General features: G+C 44.9%; 1 protein-coding gene across 1 annotated transcript in view; it reads left to right on the top strand.

Annotated features, from left to right (window-relative positions):
- CKMT2 (creatine kinase, mitochondrial 2) overlaps nt 1-17733 on the top strand; it is a 30903-nt gene that overhangs the window by 2883 nt on the left and 10287 nt on the right. The window contains exons 2-4 of the mRNA XM_006143500.3: nt 12583-12754; nt 14124-14322; nt 17451-17546. Coding sequence (XP_006143562.1) covers nt 12603-12754; nt 14124-14322; nt 17451-17546 — 447 coding nt within the window. The 5' untranslated portion in view covers nt 12583-12602. The remainder of the gene's footprint in view (nt 1-12582; nt 12755-14123; nt 14323-17450; nt 17547-17733) is intronic.

Genomic DNA, 17733 nt, shown 5'->3' with positions numbered 1-17733 from the left:
TTCCTGCGGTCCCAGGGATTTAACAGAGTGGAGTGACCCGTGGCGCTCTTAGGTTCTAAGCCACAGGGTTTTTTCTTTCCGATGGCTGGTCAGTGTGGGTCTACACGTCAGGTGCTGCCGTTCATAAGGAACCTGAAGCCAAGGCTAAAGACGAATCTGGTTTAAATTCCAGCTCTGCCACCGTGCTGGCACCAAGACCTGGAGCAGGTCACTCTTTTGGAGCCTCAGTTTCTCCATTTACAAATTACACAATGCCTCTTGTCAGGTTCCTTGCCAAGACCTGAGGTAGCGTGATGTTTGTGATGCCCTCACGCGGGGGTGCCCTCACGGGAGGAGCTCCACAGACGTCAGTTAGGAAAGCATTTAAAAAGACAGGAAGCTTTGGGTGTGCCAGATGGACAGGGTGTTCCAAGTAGAAGGAAACACCCAAGCAAAGGGCAAGAGGTGGGAAAGTGCAGGTGCAGGGTCTCTCTGGGGAGGCCAGGGAGGCAGTGGAGACACTGGAAGCGGTGGGCCTGAAAGGAGAAACAGGGAGCCCCATGGCTAAATCCACTTCGTAAGTCCTGATTTTGACTTTCAAAGGATGTTCTGTAAATCTGAAAATATGTGCTGAGCACCTCCTGGAATAAAGTCTTGCCCTCACAGAGATAACAAAGTAAAACAGCAAAATTACTCGATGCTAAAAATGCAAGCTACCATCAACAAACATTCCGGCTGCCTGGGATCATCGGGTGGCGGCTTTGGAGAGGGAGTGATGGCAATCCCCTGGTTGTGGGGTCAAGAGGGGGAAAAGACTTAGTTTATTCAATGCCTGTGGCACCTGTCCCTTCATGCTCAGAACGCCTAGGTAAGGTCTCCTCGTCCCATTGTAGAGAAGGAGCTGCCGAGGCGTGGGTAGTCACATGCCGGGTTCCCAGAGCCAGCTGCCTTGCTAATGGCCTGTTCTTGGGAAGCGTTTTCAACATCTGCATGTGAGGGCCCGGGCTGCAGGCGGAAATGCACAGGAGCAAGTGCAGGCACAAAAGGACTGTGACGTCTGCAAGGCAGAAGCAGGGCTGGCCTGCAGGGATGCACATCTGCAGGCCCCAGCGCCCCTGCTTGGCTGAGAGCCACTCAAGACCAAGGGGCATCTGTGTCTCAGGAGAGACGGAGCTTAGGGAAAAGGTGCCATCTTGGCTGAGCAAACACAGGAAGGCACTAGGAAATGGCCCAGCCCAACAAGTGGCCTGACAAAGAGACAGGAAGGTGGGGTCCCAGATGGAAGGGTCCAGGAAGAGCCACTGTGGCTTTAGCAAGACTTTACAGCTTACCAACTCAGGCCTTCCCGAGTCTCTGGGGGCACTTGTGATGTGTCTGTCAGCAACTCTTCTGTCAGAGGAAAGAGGGGGACCTCAGACCCTTCCCTTGGCAAAGCTGAGTTTTCTGCTGCTGGGCCCTTTGCTGAGGTGCAGGAAGAATGTTCTCGGACGCTCTTTTGGAGAGCACACAGAGGTGGTGTCTTAATCCATTAGATATCCCTGAAACTGGGTGGATAATTAAAAATGAAGTTTATTTATGAAACTTACGGTTCTGGTGGCTAGACAGTCCAAAGACATCAAAAAAAAAAAAAAAATACTGGAAGGTGGAACTTTCAGCGGAGCAGAGAGTGGTATTTATCTGTGAGCTTCTCCCTCCCGTTACAGCCCCATTTCCTCTCCTTATATACACACCAGAGCCCAGTCATGGGGAACTGCCTTAATGACTATCAGACAAAGGCCCCGCCCTGGGACACCACTTAGTAGCTTTACAATGCAACCAAGTCACAATATATGAGTTTTGGGGGGACACCCAAACTGTAGCAGGTGACCTCTCAAAGTAGTGTAACGTCATAGTAACAGATGCTGACTCAGTCTCAGCCCTCCCTGAGTACTGGGTGCTGCTCTGCTGGCTTTACATGGACTATCTCTCTTAATCCTCAGAACAAGTATTATTAATTTTTAAAAGACTATTTATTTATTTCATTCCATTCATTATTATTATTTTAAATTTAACCAGAGAGAGAGAGAGAAAGGGAAAGCAAGAAAGCAAGCTGCCAGGTCCGGTACTCAAACCATGGTTGGCCATGTGGGAATTCAGCATCTTTAACCACCATGCCACCTGTTAACTCCACAAGTATTATTATTATTAATGAAGATGATTCTTGACCTACCATAGGGTCATATGCCAATAAACCCATTGTAAGTAGACATTTCTAAGTTGGGGGACCAGCAGTTGGCATAATGGCTATGTCGCTAGACTCCCATGTAGTTAACTGCGGTTCAAGTCCTGGACCTGGTGGCTTTAACTCACGCTGGGTGCGTGTGCATTTGTGCCCAAGATCCCAAGAGGAGAATAGAGGAGCAGGGATTGCGGTGTGGCCAACCCCCGGGGGGTGATTTCTCACCTTCTCTCTCTCTGTTTCTCTGTCTTTCTGGAGAGTGCACGTGTCCTATAGCAAAAACCTCTCAAAAAAAATAATAAAAATTGGAAATGCATTTATTATCCTGATAAATACATCAAAAGTTTAAAAATCATCAGTCACACCATCCTAATCCAGAGTCCAACTTTATTTTTATTTCCCATTTAAGAGAACCAAGACTTGGAAAGTACAGTCACATTCTGAAGACAATAGGGAAGAGTAGGTGGCAGAGCTGAATTCGAACCCAGGCTTTCTGGCTTCAGGTCTGTTCATATTGTGACACCTGTTCTGTTTGTGGTAGAGAGCTTCTGCTATGTGTGGTCAAGCAAGAGGTGGGTGCTATGGGGAAATTTGGAAGCCTTTCCCATGACTATGTCTGACGCCTGGTTGGCTTTGGCCCTGATGAAATCCATGCCTATACCTGCAAGTGTCCTGGACTTTAGAGTCAGTCAGAGATGTCCCAGATCATGGGTTTCCCCCTGGGCTCTCTGGAAAGAGGCAGCCATAAAATTCTAGGCAGGTTCAGTACCTGTTGACTTGTTTTGTTTTGTTTTGTTTTGTTTTGTTTTGTTTTGTTTTCCTTATAGGGCACATGTGCTCATCAGAGAGACAGAGAGAAACAGAAAGCAAGAAGTCACCCTCCAGGTGGGATGGCCATGCTGCAGTCCCTTCTCCTCTACTTTCCTTCTGGGATTCTGGGCACACATGACACTCCCCCAGCATAAGTTTCGAGCTACCAGGTCCATGCTTGGACTGGAGTTGACCACTATGCCACCTGCTGGCCCCAAGTCCTAGTTGAATTTAACCTTCCAGAATTCAGGAGATTTAATGTCTATGGAGTCCCTTCAGAGCCAACCTTGTATTCATGTCGCTAGTGCAAGATGCAGTGTCCTCATCCTTAAGATTCTGGACTCCGAAGAGAACAGGGCACACATTTAGCCCTTTCTTCCTTTCTGCAGTACTCAAAGGTGGGCCAAGTCTGGTGAGGGCTGAGGCCAATGGCCACTTCCCTACCTGGAAGATGCGTGGAAAGCAATGGCCCATAAAGAGGCAGTTCATGTTTCGGGCATCCATGGTCCTTTGTTTATGCACATGGAGGGGTATCGGTTCATTGTTTTCACTCCAGTTCTTCGCGGCAGGGTACTAGTCCCACGACAGGTGAGAGCAAGCTCTATTTTGGCATGGTTGAGACCTGACAGAGTTCCTCAAACAGCAGAGCCCATCTGTCTTGTCCTAAGCTATGCCTTTCCAAGAGGCCCCACGGCACTTGGCTTCCCCAGCAGAGCACCTGTTGCATGACCTAGTTGCCCAGAGGAGGGCACCGGGTAAGAGCACAGACTGTGCAAACACTGCTGGCTTTGAATCCCATCATTGCCGTACATGCATTGTGCCATCTTGGGCAAGTTATCTTGCCTTTCTCTACTGCCATTTGCTCACCTTTAATATGGGGATACAAGCATCTATTTCATGGGTCTGATGAGGATTAAGCAGGTAATACCTATAAAACTAACAGAAAGCTATACTCAGCACTTCGTAAGGTCTATATAAGCATATTCCTCTCTAAGAATTCTGTCAAAGTTGCCACCCAGTGGGACCAACAGCTGGTGTAGTGGTTAAAGCACTGGATTCCCACATGCTTGACCAAGATTCAAGTCCTGGACCAGGCAGCTTGAAACTCATGTGCGTCCTTTGCCAAATCCTGAGAGGAGACTGGAGGAGAAGCAATTGCAGCATGGCCATCCCCACTTGGGGGGAAGGGGGATGTCTTGCTTTCTATCATTCTGTCCTTCAATAGGCACACACGCCTTATAGCAAAAATCTTTCCAAAAAACGTTGCCACTAGCAGGTGCTTAACTGTTAGTCAAACACATGAGTAAAATAACTTTTACAATCTCCAGTCCCTCATCCTCTCTTGCTCTCCCCCCTTCACTGTGCACATGGCTTCTCTCCACCTGAGGGATGCCAGTGCTATTTACTCACTTGACTTTGACTCACATAGCTTGCTGACCACTGTTGACCATCTGCCCATCTGAAAGTCTGTGGACAGTGGCAATCCTGTGGAGAGAGTCCCAAGGGCCACCTTCTGGTTGTTTCCCCTCAGAGCTGCCAGTATGTGGTGGCAATTTGGTCTCGTATTTATCCTCTCCACTTCCACCCATCACCACCCTTCTGGGGAAACCCTGACTGAAGGAAGCCCCTTGGCATCCCTGAGAGACCATGGATGACCCGACGCAGCTAGGACTCTCTGGCACCTCCATTCCTTGGTAGGCAAAGGGTCGATTCCACCAAACATACTGTCATATTGCTCTTGATAAACCTGTGGGAAAGCAAGACCTCTGTCTGGATGAGTGCTTGGTGCAGAACGGGTGCCTGGTGCACGTGATTGCCCTTAGCCTGTTAACCTTGGGCTGTTGACACCAGTTTTCAAGTTCCCTCATTTGTGGCATGGAGTAAATCGCTGCTCCTTGAGGCTGTTGTGGAGAAAGTACCTGGCCCTTGACAGTACTCTCACCGCCCCTCCCTTTAAGATAGGAAAAAATGATATAATAAAACAATTATCCAACAGCGAAATGGGTTGTTTTAGAATATGGTGAGATCCCGCCGGGCATGTGTGTGTGTGTGCTCGTCCAAAATCCCAAGAGGAGAGCAGAGGAGAAAGGATTATGGTGTGGCCATCCCCTCTGGGGGCATGATTTTTCACTTTCTGTCTCTGTTTCTCTCTCTCTGGTGAGCGTACGCACCCTATAGCAAAAACCTCTCTACCAAAAACAAACAAACAAAAAAATGTGGCAAGATCTCCAGCATTGCTGATAGTTAAAGAGTGCTGAGGGCACCGGACACCGCTTGCCTCTCAATTGTGGAGACTGCAGTCACATAGCTCAGCTAAGTGACCTCTAAAATCCTTTCTAAAATAATAATAATAATAATAATAATAATAATAATAATAAAAATCCTTTATGATGCTCAAGTTGTGATGGCAGTTTATTCACTTGATTACCAGACATTTAATGAGAACCAAGACAAGCTACGAGGCCAGCCCTACCTTCACAGGGTCTTGTCCCTCTGGTGTTGGTTCCCAGTGCTGTCTCTGCTGAGCTCCCGGCACTGCTCCCAGCACCTGGGGGATGAGGAAACAAATCAGTCTTCCCCAGAGCAAACTAATAAAGGCCTCTGTGCCCCGTTTTTGTTAGAACATTTCCTTAATTAAACTTGTCATTGTAAATTTTTTCTAGAGGTAAATCTCCTTAAAAGCTACTGAAGTCCGCAGCCAGTTTTACAACCCCAGACTGTTTTGCTCAGTGACTTGGAAGCCACTTCTCTGAAATGTAGACATCAAGAAAGATCAGGGACCAGCAGTTAGCATAATGGCTGTGTCGCTGAACTCCCATGTAGTTGACTGCAATTCGAGTCCTGGACTCAGTGGCTTAAACTCACGCCTGGCTCATGTGCGTGCATACCCAAGATCCCGAGAGGAGAATGGAGGAGAAGGGATTGTAGCATGGCCATTCCCACTGGGGGAGGGGGGTGATTTCTTGCTTTCTGTCTCTATCTCTCTCTGTCTTTCTGGCGAGCACATGCGCCCTATAGCAAAAACCTTTCCAAAAAGAAAGATCACACCAACTTCCCACTCTCGTGGAAAGTTCATAGTTTAACATAGAACCCTGGCTCCAAGTTGTAAAACTACCTGCTGTCATAGAGACAGGAAGAGTTTTGTTTTTTCTCATGAGAAAGGCAGTCAGCTCACACAAATAGCCACCCTGGTTGATGGTGAGTTTAGGGTGCATTATACACGATAGCTGGTGCTGTCAGATTTTCTTATTTGAGTTATCAAAGAACATGCATGCAATGAATCCTATCTGCCTGGCAATATCAAAGGATGAGGTTTGGGGTCAGCAGGTGGCATGGAGTTTAAGGTGCTCGATCCCACATGGCTGACTGCGGTTGAGTCCTGGACCCAGTGGCTTGAGAATCACATTGTGCACGTGGGCGTGTGTGACCAAACTCCCAAGAGGAGAATTGAGGAGAAGGGATTAGGGCATTACCATCCCCCCACCCGGGGGTGGGGGAAGGTGATTTTTCACACATACACACACACACACACATATACACCCCACTCTGGTGAGCAGAGGCACCCTATAGCAAAAACAAACAACAAATAGTAAAATTTCTGTCTTAATCTCTTTAGCTGATTGCCTATAATGCGCATCATTGGTTTAATGCTTATTTAATAACAGAACTGTTTTCTTTATTTTCTATAGTTGGTAGATAGGAATTTTAATAGGAGATTTTCATGGTATGTCTCCAACACCTAATGTCACAAGACAGGTTATCACTGGTCTGATCACTTGTCACCACAGTAAGCTGATTTCTGAGAGAGTGCAAGAGGAAGGCTTTGTGAGGGGAGATGTCAACCGGGAGAGCAGGATTGTCCAAGACTCCCGAAGTGCTGTTCCCGTGACTGAGAGGCGAGCCGGGTACAGCAGTGCAGTAAGTTACAGCAATGCTCAGGGCATGGAGGGAATCAAAAAATATTAAGTACTTTGCAAGTGAGCGTCAGATTTCTTTTGCTCTAAAGTTTTTTGTCCAAGGGATTTCACAGATAAATGGACTTATAAAACCACCATGTTTGGGAACTCGGCAAAACCAAATACTGACCAATGGCTTTGGTGGATACAGATTTCTTCTTACATTCAAACCCTCTGCCCGGCTTTCCCGATTCACGCCACAGGTTACCATCAGTGCATGCAATAAACTGAGCTTCTTCTCAGTAGGGATTCCAGCTGCAGATAGTGCTTGTTTAGTATTTGGGGTCTGCCAGAAAACAGAGAAATATGTTAGACGATGTTCTGCCTCTGCAGCTTTTTAAAAGACTAACTTTAACAAGCAACAGAGATGTTTAGTCCTGAGGAAATGCCATTTCATGCAAATGTAGTTCTAGGTCTTTATACAGCATGGGGAAGCCGTTCGCAGATCTCCAAACAGTTCAGTTCGGTGAGACTTGTTTCAGTCTCACACTCAAGTGTATCCGTTGGAACACTTAATGCTTCAAATTCCAATGGATGTGTGTCTTTTTTTTTTTTTTAGAGGTTTTTGTGATAGGGTGCATGACTTGGCGGAGAGAGAGACAGAGATAGTGAGAGGGAAAGTGAGAAATCACCCCCCACGGGAGATGGCCATGCCACAATCCTTTGTCCTCCTGGAATTTGGGGCATGCATATACATGCACCCAGCATGATTTTCAAGCCACCAGATCTGGGATTCAATACCACGGTCAGCCATGTTGGAGTCCAGCGATGTAACCACTACACCATCTGCTGGCCCCCAGTGTCCATGTGTCTCAGTGAGAGAAATGTATAGGGAAGCAGGAACTCTTCACTTTACCTAAACATGGAGTCTATGTCAATTCTTTTTTTTTTTTTTTTTAAGGTTTTTGCTATAGGGTGCGTGCGCTCGCCAGACATAGAGAGAGACAGAGAGACAGAAAGTGAGAAATCACCCCTCAGGGAGGTGCCCACGCCGCAATCCCTTTTCCTCCATTCTCTTCTCGGGATCTTGGGCATGCATGAACAGGTGCCTGGTGTGAGTTTAAGCCACCAGGTCCAGGACGCGAACCACAGTTGACTACATGGGAGTCCAGTGACATAGCTATTACGCTAACTGCTGCTCCCTATGTCAATTATTTACAAGGAATTGGAACAGGAGCACTTAAGGATTTCAGTTCCATAGCTGCTTTGTTTGCTACATCCCAAGCCCCCCTGGGTCTATCAGTTTGAATCATACATCATTGATTGCTTACATGAGTACAGTGTTGGAAGTCCTGGAAGTAAATTAGTATGTTTATACACAGAAACTAAAATGCGAATATTATGACATTTCTAACATTAGTATTTTTAGCCAGACATTCACCTTCATATCATTCTCACAAGGAGAAGACCATCGAATACCACAAGTTGTCACTGAGCTATACATGTAAGACTGTTACCTCCCCTTTCTCCTAATGCTGATGTGAACACATATCTGTGCATGGGAAATTTAAGGAAAGGAAAATCAAGGTCCAGATATTTGGGTTAACCTCAGAAATGGTTGTACTGGGACCAGCAGTTAGCATAAGGCCTATGTTGCTGGACTCCCATGCATCTGACCATGGTTCGAGTCCCAGACCTGGTGGCTTAAACTCATGCTGGGCACGTGTGCATGCATGCCCAAGATCCCGAGAGGAGAATAGAAGAGAGGGGATTGTGGCATGGCCATCCCCCCTGGGGGATGATTTCTCACTTTCTGTCTCTCTGTTTAAAAAAAAAGAAAAGAAAAGAAAAGAAAAGAAAAGAAAAGAAAAAAGAAGTGGTTGTACTTCCAGTTAGCTTAGGAAGAATATGTCCTGGCTTACTTATGAGTACCTAGTGCTTACAGAGAATTTGGGGAAAGCTTCTTTTACTTTCTTGAGTTCCACAGTAAACCTCAGAGTGACAGCATTGCTCATCTAGCAAAGCAGATTTGAGGGGCCAGCAAGTGGTGTGGTGGTTGAGGTACTGGACTCCCGCACCTGGACCTGGTTGCTTGCTATCTCACTTTCCCTCTCTTTCTCTGTCTGTCTCTGGTAAGCACACACGCCCTATAGCAAACTTAAAAATAAATAAATTAAAAATTAAAAATGAAAGAAAGCAGATTTGAGGATCTGGAAACAGACAGGACAGCCTAAAGGATACATGTTAGTGTTGCCTGTGGCACACAAGGGCCAGGAAGCATCAGTGCAGCCCTTGGAAAGATGTTCTTGGAAAGATGCTAACCACAACCTGAGGTCTAGTGGAGGCAGAGAAGTGTATGTGCAGAGATTAACATTGGGGCACTGCAAGTCCTTAGGACAACTTCAAGAAATGCCCATTTAGGGCCAGTTTGTAGTGTGTTGGTTAAAGCAGTTGGATCCCACATAGATTACTTACTGTGCAGTTTGAGTCCTGGAACTGGTGACTTAAAAAACACTCCAACACGTGCCATATGTTCCCAATGTCCTGAAAGAAGAGTAGAGGAAAAGGGATTGTGGCATGGCCTTGCCCCCTGCTTTCTTACTCTCTCTCTCTCAAAAGAGAGAGAGCACACACACACCTATATCAAAAAAAAAAAAAGAAAAAAGAAAAGAAAAAAAAGAAAAAACAGGAAGAAAAGTAAAAAAGAAAGAAAAAGCCCATTTGTACATCTTTAGTAATCCATGCTGCCTTTAGGATTTAGAAAATTGTAGACATTAGCATAGAAGAAGGCTGTCTGCTAATCTGATTCCATAGGATAATGTAGAAAAACAACTTGCTGATGTTTTCGATATCTTTGATGCTTTTAGTTGAGACTCTCAAGTTTAGTGAAGCTTCCAGGTATGGCTTCTGGGAGCAGGAAGTTGATAGACTTATTGGTTCCTAAAACTCAAACAAAATTCAGATGGATATGCTTAGAATTGTGCAGCCATGCCAAATTCTGTGATGGTTATTACTATTAGGAGGCATTTATCCTTCGCCGGTGGCACAGGTTCTGAGCTACGGCTGTCCACATCAACAAGCTCTCTAGAGCAATCAATTCACCTAAGCTCGGAGCATCTTGTAGCAGAGTCCCAGAAGCCTTCCAAATGTTAGAAAACTTTATACTTTCTTCATTTGGGCAGCTGGATACCAAATAGAGAATACTGAGAGGTACTGGCTCTCTTCTCCACTCAAAGACTTACATTATATAGATCCCTGCTAGGTGTTGTGGCCTAATTGCCCTTTGGCCTTTGGGCAGTAGAAGATTCAGCAGGGTATCTGTCCATGTTTATCCTGATTTTCAATGCTTGTTGATAATTACGTAAGTATTTATTAAGATTAGTATGTCTTCTTTATTATCTGCATTTCAAGTTGTCCTTCTGCTGTTAATTTTCTTTCTTTTTTTTTTTTTAGAGAGAGGTTTTTGCTATAGGGTGCATGTGCTTGCCAGAAAGACAGAGACAGAGAGACAGAAAGCGAGAAATCACCCCCCAGGGGGATGGCCACACTGCAATCCCTTCTCCTCCATTTTCCTCTCCGGATCTTGGGCGTGCACACACACGTGCCCGGAGTGAGTTTAAGTCACCCGGTCTGGGACTCGAACTGCGTTCAACTACTTGGGAGTCTAGTAACATAGCCATTACGCTAATTGCTGGTCCCAATTTTCTTTCTTTCTCAAGTATATATTTTAGTAATTCCTTTGCTATTGATTTGCTTTTTATTCATGTTTTTCTTTTTCACTCTTGTTTTTGAAAAGTTACTAAATACCAAATTATAGACTGATGATGATTGTTTGTTAGCCTAGAAAAATATTCATTTCCTGAGCTCATTGTTGAAAATTCAGCCAGTGCTTGTCTCTCTCTCTCTCTCTCCCCTTTTTTTCTTTTTAGAGAGAGGTTTTTGCTATAGGGTGCATGTGCTTGCCAGAAAGACAGAGACAGAGAGACAGAAAGCGAGAAATCACCCCCCAGGGGGATGGCCACACTGCAATCCCTTCTCCTCCATTTTCCTCTCCGGATCTTGGGCGTGCACACACACGTGCCCGGAGTGAGTTTAAGTCACCCGGTCTGGGACTCGAACTGCGTTCAACTACTTGGGAGTCTAGTAACATAGCCATTACGCTAATTGCTGGTCCCAATTTTCTTTCTTTCTCAAGTATATATTTTAGTAATTCCTTTGCTATTGATTTGCTTTTTATTCATGTTTTTCTTTTTCACTCTTGTTTTTGAAAAGTTACTAAATACCAAATTATAGACTGATGATGATTGTTTGTTAGCCTAGAAAAATATTCATTTCCTGAGCTCATTGTTGAAAATTCAGCCAGTGCTTGTCTCTCTCTCTCTCTCTCCCCTTTTTTTCTTTTTTTTTAGGTAAACTGTCTTTTATCTCTAGCTGTTTTTAATATCTTTTGTTGCAAATATGCTGCAGTTTCATTATTATTTGTCTGTCAATTTCTTTTTAGTTTGGTTGGGTTATGCCTCTTAAATCAAGGATTATTGAGTTTCATCAGAAAACAATACTTGAAACAATAACAGAAATGACTGAAAATTTTCTTTAAAATTCTCAACCATTTCTCTTTAGATGTGGTTTCTCTGTTTTCTCTGTTCTCTTTCTGGGACCTAATTAGATGTTCATTTTACCTTGACATTCTAGCCATCATATCTTTTTATTTATATCTCATATTGTCTATTTTCTTATTTTTCCATGCTATATTCTAGGTATTTTCTTAAGATATATCTTTCAGTTCACTTATTTTATCTTCAGCTGTGTCATATCTAGTAGTTCAATTTAGTTCTCTTTCAAATCAACTTGGCCATTCTTAATAGTCTCTTTGTTACTTGCTTATAATTATGATTCCAATACTTAGTTCTTTAAGTATTTTATCTAGAACTAATTTATATTCTTATCTGACACTTCTAGTATCTTCAGTTATTGTAGGTCCCAATATGTGGTTTGTCTTTCTGTTGACTCTCATCACTGTACCTTATGTGCTTGATGATCTTTGAGTGGGTGTTTGTTGTTTGTTTTTAAACTTGAATATAGTTTCCTCATAGTGGCTTTGAGTCTTTGAGTATGCTTCTTTTGGGAACCATGGGATGGGGGCCTGTGGACTTTGGGTAGCTTCAGCTCTTTAAGTGTCCTCCCCATCCCACTGCTGGCATCCTGACCTTAATGCTCAAGGTAACCCAAATTTCCTGACTTGTTATCCCCTGCTCTGACATGAATTCATTTGGGGTGAGTAGAGTGGAAGAGTATCCTCAGAGATTTTTCTTACTGCCCAGAAGTCCAAAAATCTATCTTATTCAGGGTCTAGTGTTGTTCAGTGTCAGAGTCCAAAGGAGTACTTGGTATTTCAAACAACTGGAAGTGGAAATCCTGTTTGTTTGTTTGTTTGTTTTTACCATGGAATTAGAGAAAATGGAATAGACTTCAGGCAGTTTAGACATTCACAATGTCTAAAACTACTGAGTTTACCAAGCAACAGAAAGAAAAATAAAGGAAGAAATAGGAAAACAAAAACATAGCTATGGCTCTTGCAGGTTTTTTGTTTGTTTGTTTTTTTCCTTGCCTGTTTGATCTCTATGCCATGGTTCAGGATCATCCTCTGATGTTGTCTAATCCAGATTCTTTGCTTTCCAGACACTCATCCAAGAAGAAGGATGGCCAGCACCTTCTCTAGGTTGCTAACTGGCCGCAATGCTTCTCTACTATTTGCCACCATGGGCACCAGTGCCCTGACCACTGGGTACCTGATGAACAGGCAGAAGGTGTGTGCTGAGACCCGGGAGCAGCATAAGCTATTTCCCCCAAGGTAAGTCTTCCTGGCTTTAAAATAACTCCAGTTGTCAGCCAGAAATATGCTTTCCACTGCTGGAAACTATTATCAAGGGAGCTTCTATTGACCTTTGAAAATGACTTCAGTCAAATTGAAGATCATTTTTGAGACTCATTAAGCAATTTCAGTGGCCTGTGGCAAATACAAGGAAGGTTCCAATGCCATCCTTCCTCTTAGAGCTTGCAGTGCAGTGGAACAGTAATAGTGGTGGTAGTTAACACTTGCTGAGCATGTATGTTACATGGAGTATCTGTTACTCATCTTAGCATTCTTTTGTAATGAGTTGGGAGCTTAGAAAAATTAAGCAAAGTCCAAGTTCTTGCAACTACTGCACCCAAATGCAAATCTAGGCCCCTTAATCAAGACCTATGCCTCACTCACTGCTCTACGGTCTTCCAGAAAATGCATTATCATAGTTCTGATTTTAAGTATCAGCTTTAAGGGATATTGTAAATGGTAAGTGGAAGAGTGGCTTGAGAGGGATGAAAATAGACAAGTTTTCTTAGTTCTTGGGTTCCTGCCATGGATGAGACAACACTTGCTAAATAGGGTTTAAGTGGTATGCTGACTTCATGGGTTTCCACAGAGGCAGGTATGGATGAGAGAGACAGGAACCCACTGGGGTGTCACTGACAGACATGCATTGTCTCTTGTGGAAATCAGGATCTCTCAGGGAATCAACAGCAGCCACCATGTACCCCAGGAATCCCTGAGGTGAGATTACCTGTGTTTGGGCCTACAGTACTCATGAATTCTTTATTCTACAACGAGTACATGTCCTAGAGGAAGACAGTACCCCATTTGATTTCTTTGTATGTATTATTTCAACAGATATTTACCGAATGCCTGTTTCAGTAGCCTTGCACTGTTCTCAACAAGACAAAGTCCCTGCTCTTATGGGGTTTGCATATAGACAGAGGATAGAGAAATAAATGAATTTCTATGTAGTTCCACCTGCATGGCTTGTAGCCTCTCCAACACGGACCTGAGGGAGCAATATGTGATGGTCCTTGAAGTTTTATCAAAACTGGGTTTAAAACAAAATGCCTGTATACAATTTCAATTAGTTTTCTAATTATTTCTGTTTCTTCTTACATGAGCCACAGTGTGTGAACTTCTATAGCCATCATCACAGGATCTTTAGGCAGGCAGGTTCCTTTCTCTGGCAGTTCACTGGGACAATTATTTTTTAACCTGGCTTACTTAGTAGCCATGACTCCTGGGCAACTCTCCTGTGTCTTCTGGCTGAAGAAACCTTGGTGGAAGGATGGGCAAAAACCACATGGTCCCATAGTTCCCCCGACCCCAGTGCTGCTGGCTGAAAGCCTCTCTCCTCCCCGCATAGTGCAGACTACCCTGACCTGCGCAAGCACAACAACTGCATGGCCGAGTGCCTCACCCCTTCCATCTACGCCAAGCTCCGCAACAAGGTGACACCCAATGGCTACACCCTGGACCAGTGCATCCAGACTGGAGTGGACAACCCTGGCCACCCCTTCATAAAGACCGTGGGCATGGTTGCTGGTGATGAGGAGTCTTATGAGGTAAAAACTACTGGCTGGTGGTTCCAGTGAGGGTAAGGGAGTATGCTCTAGGTGTGGTTGATCCTAGAGTCCTCTTCTATGAGGCCAGCTTTCTGCCTTCTCAGGAAGGGCTCCAAAAAAGGGAAGCCAGTGCTAGCAGAACCATCTGGAATGCTTTCTGGGACAATGGGGTCCATAGCTTCCCAGGCCAAGCTTCCTTTACTCCTGCCACAATGTACCTCCTCATGGAAGAGTGAGTTGCATGACAGAACTCTCTGAGCTTGTCAAGGGGATGAGCTGATACAGGAAAAAAAAAAATCAAATCTAATCTAATCTAATCTAATGATGTTCAGTTACCAAAAACAGTAACAGTTAATGTGTTTGTAGCTGGACTTTACTGAGTGGGGATCATGGGAGGGTTCAGTATGTCTTTAGTCTGGGAAATCTCTTACCTTTTACAGATTGAGCAACCAATTAGCTCAGACTACTGAATTCACCACATTTCTTGGGCAGATCCCTTAATCTCAGCATCCTTGTCCTGGCACTGAGCACAGTTTGGTCTGCTGCTATCCAAGCTCGGCCACCATGCATCCCTCTCCACACTGCAACCTCTATCTCATGGCAAATTCCTGCCACCTGTCTCCTCAGGTCCATCCTCTTCACATTGTCTTACGCAGGGAGCTGAAGGCCATTTCCCAGGAAGGCAACCATCGAAGAAGAGAGAGAGCCATCTTGAATAACATACAGTAGTCCACAGCTCTGACCCAAACTAGAGCTGACTGGCTGGCTTCCTGGACCAAGGCTCTCCCCTCATCCCATGGGTTCCAGAGGCTCCAGAGTGCTCTGTTTCAAATTCCCTCTCTCTCTCTCTCTCTCTCTCTCTCTCTTTTTTTTTTTCCTAAAGGATATCCCTTAAGTTTGTGTTTCTTTGAAAATAGATTCTGCACAAGACCATTTGGGCAAGGGAAGGTCTCCATGGCAGGAGAGGTCTCTGCTTTGCCCTCCTGCTGCCATGTGCTTTCCTTCTAGTGCAGCTGGGCTTCCCACAAATTTAGGATGTTTTGTACACTGTAGCAACTAACCTTCCGTTTTGAGCACAAAACTGCTTATCCTCTGGTCTGGCAGCTTCTTTTATTCCACAAATCCTAAGACTTGTAGGAAATCTCTTAATTTTTTTCATCTTAATGTAATTTTTTTTTTTAGAGAGGTTTTTGCTATAAGGCACATGTGCTCAGCAGAAAGACACAGAGAGACAGAGAGACATAGAGACAGAGAGACAGAAAGCAAGAAATCAACCCCCAGGGGATGGCCACACGGCAATCCCTTCTCCTCCATTCTCCTCTCAGGATCTTGGACAAGCACGTACATGCACCTGGCATGAGTTTAAGTCATTGGATCCAGGACTCGAACCACAGTCAACTACATGGGAGTGCAGTGACATAGCCATTACACTGATCTTAATGTAATTTTTAATTTACATACAATTGGTGTACATCTTTGTGGGTGTATATCTTTTAAGCATGTTAGCAGTGTGTAATAAATCAAGGATACAAGCATTCATCATCTTCAGCATTTGACATTATACTGTTGTGCACATTTGAGATTTAGCCTATTAGTTTTTTTGAAAGTATATACTGAATTGTTAGTGACTGTTTCTTTTTTTTTTTTTTTTTTTTTTTTTTTTTTGAGAGGTTTTTACTATAGGGTGTGTGTGGTCACCAGAAAGACAGAAAGACAGACAGAGAGACAGAAAGCAAGAAATCACCCCCAGGGGAGATGGCCACGCTGCAACCTTTTTCCTTTATTCTCCTCTTGGGATCTTGGGCATGTACGCACACACACCCAGTGTGAGTTTAAGCCACCGAGTCCGGGACTCGAACCGCAGTCAACTACATGGAAGTCCAGAGACATAGCCATTACACTAACTGCTGGTCCCAGTGATTGTTTTTTAATTGGCAGAGGGCATGAGCACTCACTAGGGATGGAGGAGTGGGAAAGCACCCCCTATGCCCTATGGGGCCTGGTCACACCACAGTCCCATCTCGTTCATCTCTCCCTCCTCCCAGGATTTTTGGGCACACACACATATGTACAGCATGTTTCTCAAGCCACTAGGTCTGGGACACATACCATGCCATCAGCCATGAGAGATCCGGCTGCCTTAACTGCTATGCCACTGGCTGGCCCTCAACATTTTTTACTCTAGTGTGGTTGAATTGTTAAGACAAGATTTCCTTGCTCATGCTGATGGCAGTGATCTTGGCAGAATCACTAGGAAGTGAGGTTATGAGGACAGAGGTCAGCAACTTTGTCCTCTCTTAAGGGGCAAGATGCCTCCAAAAGGTTTTCTCTGGTGTAAGCTTGTTTTTGTTATCATTAGTTATTATCACCCACCAATATACTTCCAAAGCCATTTCCCGCATGGTTGCACTAAGAGTTTCCAGGAAAGGGGGCATCAACTCTGTCCCTTAAGATGGGAGGAGCGAGTGAATGCAAAGGTCTTTCTTTCTCTCTCTTTTCTTTTGTATGTTCTTCTTATTTCTTTATTTTTAATTATAAAAGGAAGTGTGGGTTCTCCAGGGAGAGACACAGAGACAGAGAGAGGAAGATAGCTCTCCCTCAGTGGGGCATGGTCCCACCAAAATCCTTTTTCCATTTCTCCATGTTGTTGGGATTTTGATTATGCATGCACATCCACCTGGTATAACTTTCTTTTTTGAGAGAGAGATTTGTTACAGTGTGTGGGTGCTTGCTGAAGAGACAGAAAGACAGAAAGTGAGAAATCACACCACCACCACCACCACCACCACCACCACCACCCCGGGGTGGGTAGCCACACTGCAATCCTTTCTCCATTCTCCTCTTCAGATTTTGGGCATGCATGTACGAGTACCCAGTGTGAGTTTCAAGCCACTGGGTCTGGGACTTGAACCACAGTCAACCATGTGGGAGTCCGGTACTTTAACTGCCATGCCACCTGCTGGTCCCATACCTGGTATAACTCTCAAGCTGCTGGTGACGGGATTTGAACTCCAGTCAGCCATGTAGGATTGGCTCCCTTACCGCTAGGATACAGGCAGCTGGAGAAAAGATCCTGAATAGTAGGTGAACCAACTAAGGAGGACTCAGATGCATCTTCCCTCCTGCAGGTGTTTGCTGACCTTTTTGACCCTGTCATCAAACTGAGGCACAATGGCTATGACCCCAGAGTGATGAAGCACCCCACTGATCTGGACGCATCCAAGGTAGGCCCCAGCCTCCCTCCCTCACCTTCCAGGAAGCTAACACTCCAGAGCCCAGGGTGGAAAGAGGCAAGAGCGGGACTACTGGCCCATGGGCCCCTTGGAGGCTCTGTGACTGCCCCAGTGCAACCTACTCACTTCCTTGAGGGCCACAGAGCCTGGGAAAGTCCCTTAATAAATACCACGAAGG

The sequence above is a fragment of the Tupaia chinensis genome, unplaced genomic scaffold (genome assembly GCF_000334495.1).
Source record: "Tupaia chinensis unplaced genomic scaffold, TupChi_1.0 Scaffold000099_1, whole genome shotgun sequence".
In the NCBI taxonomy this organism is placed as follows: domain Eukaryota; kingdom Metazoa; phylum Chordata; class Mammalia; order Scandentia; family Tupaiidae; genus Tupaia; species Tupaia belangeri.
Note: the sequence above shows the minus strand (reverse complement) of the source record. Positions and strands in the feature narration are given on the sequence as shown.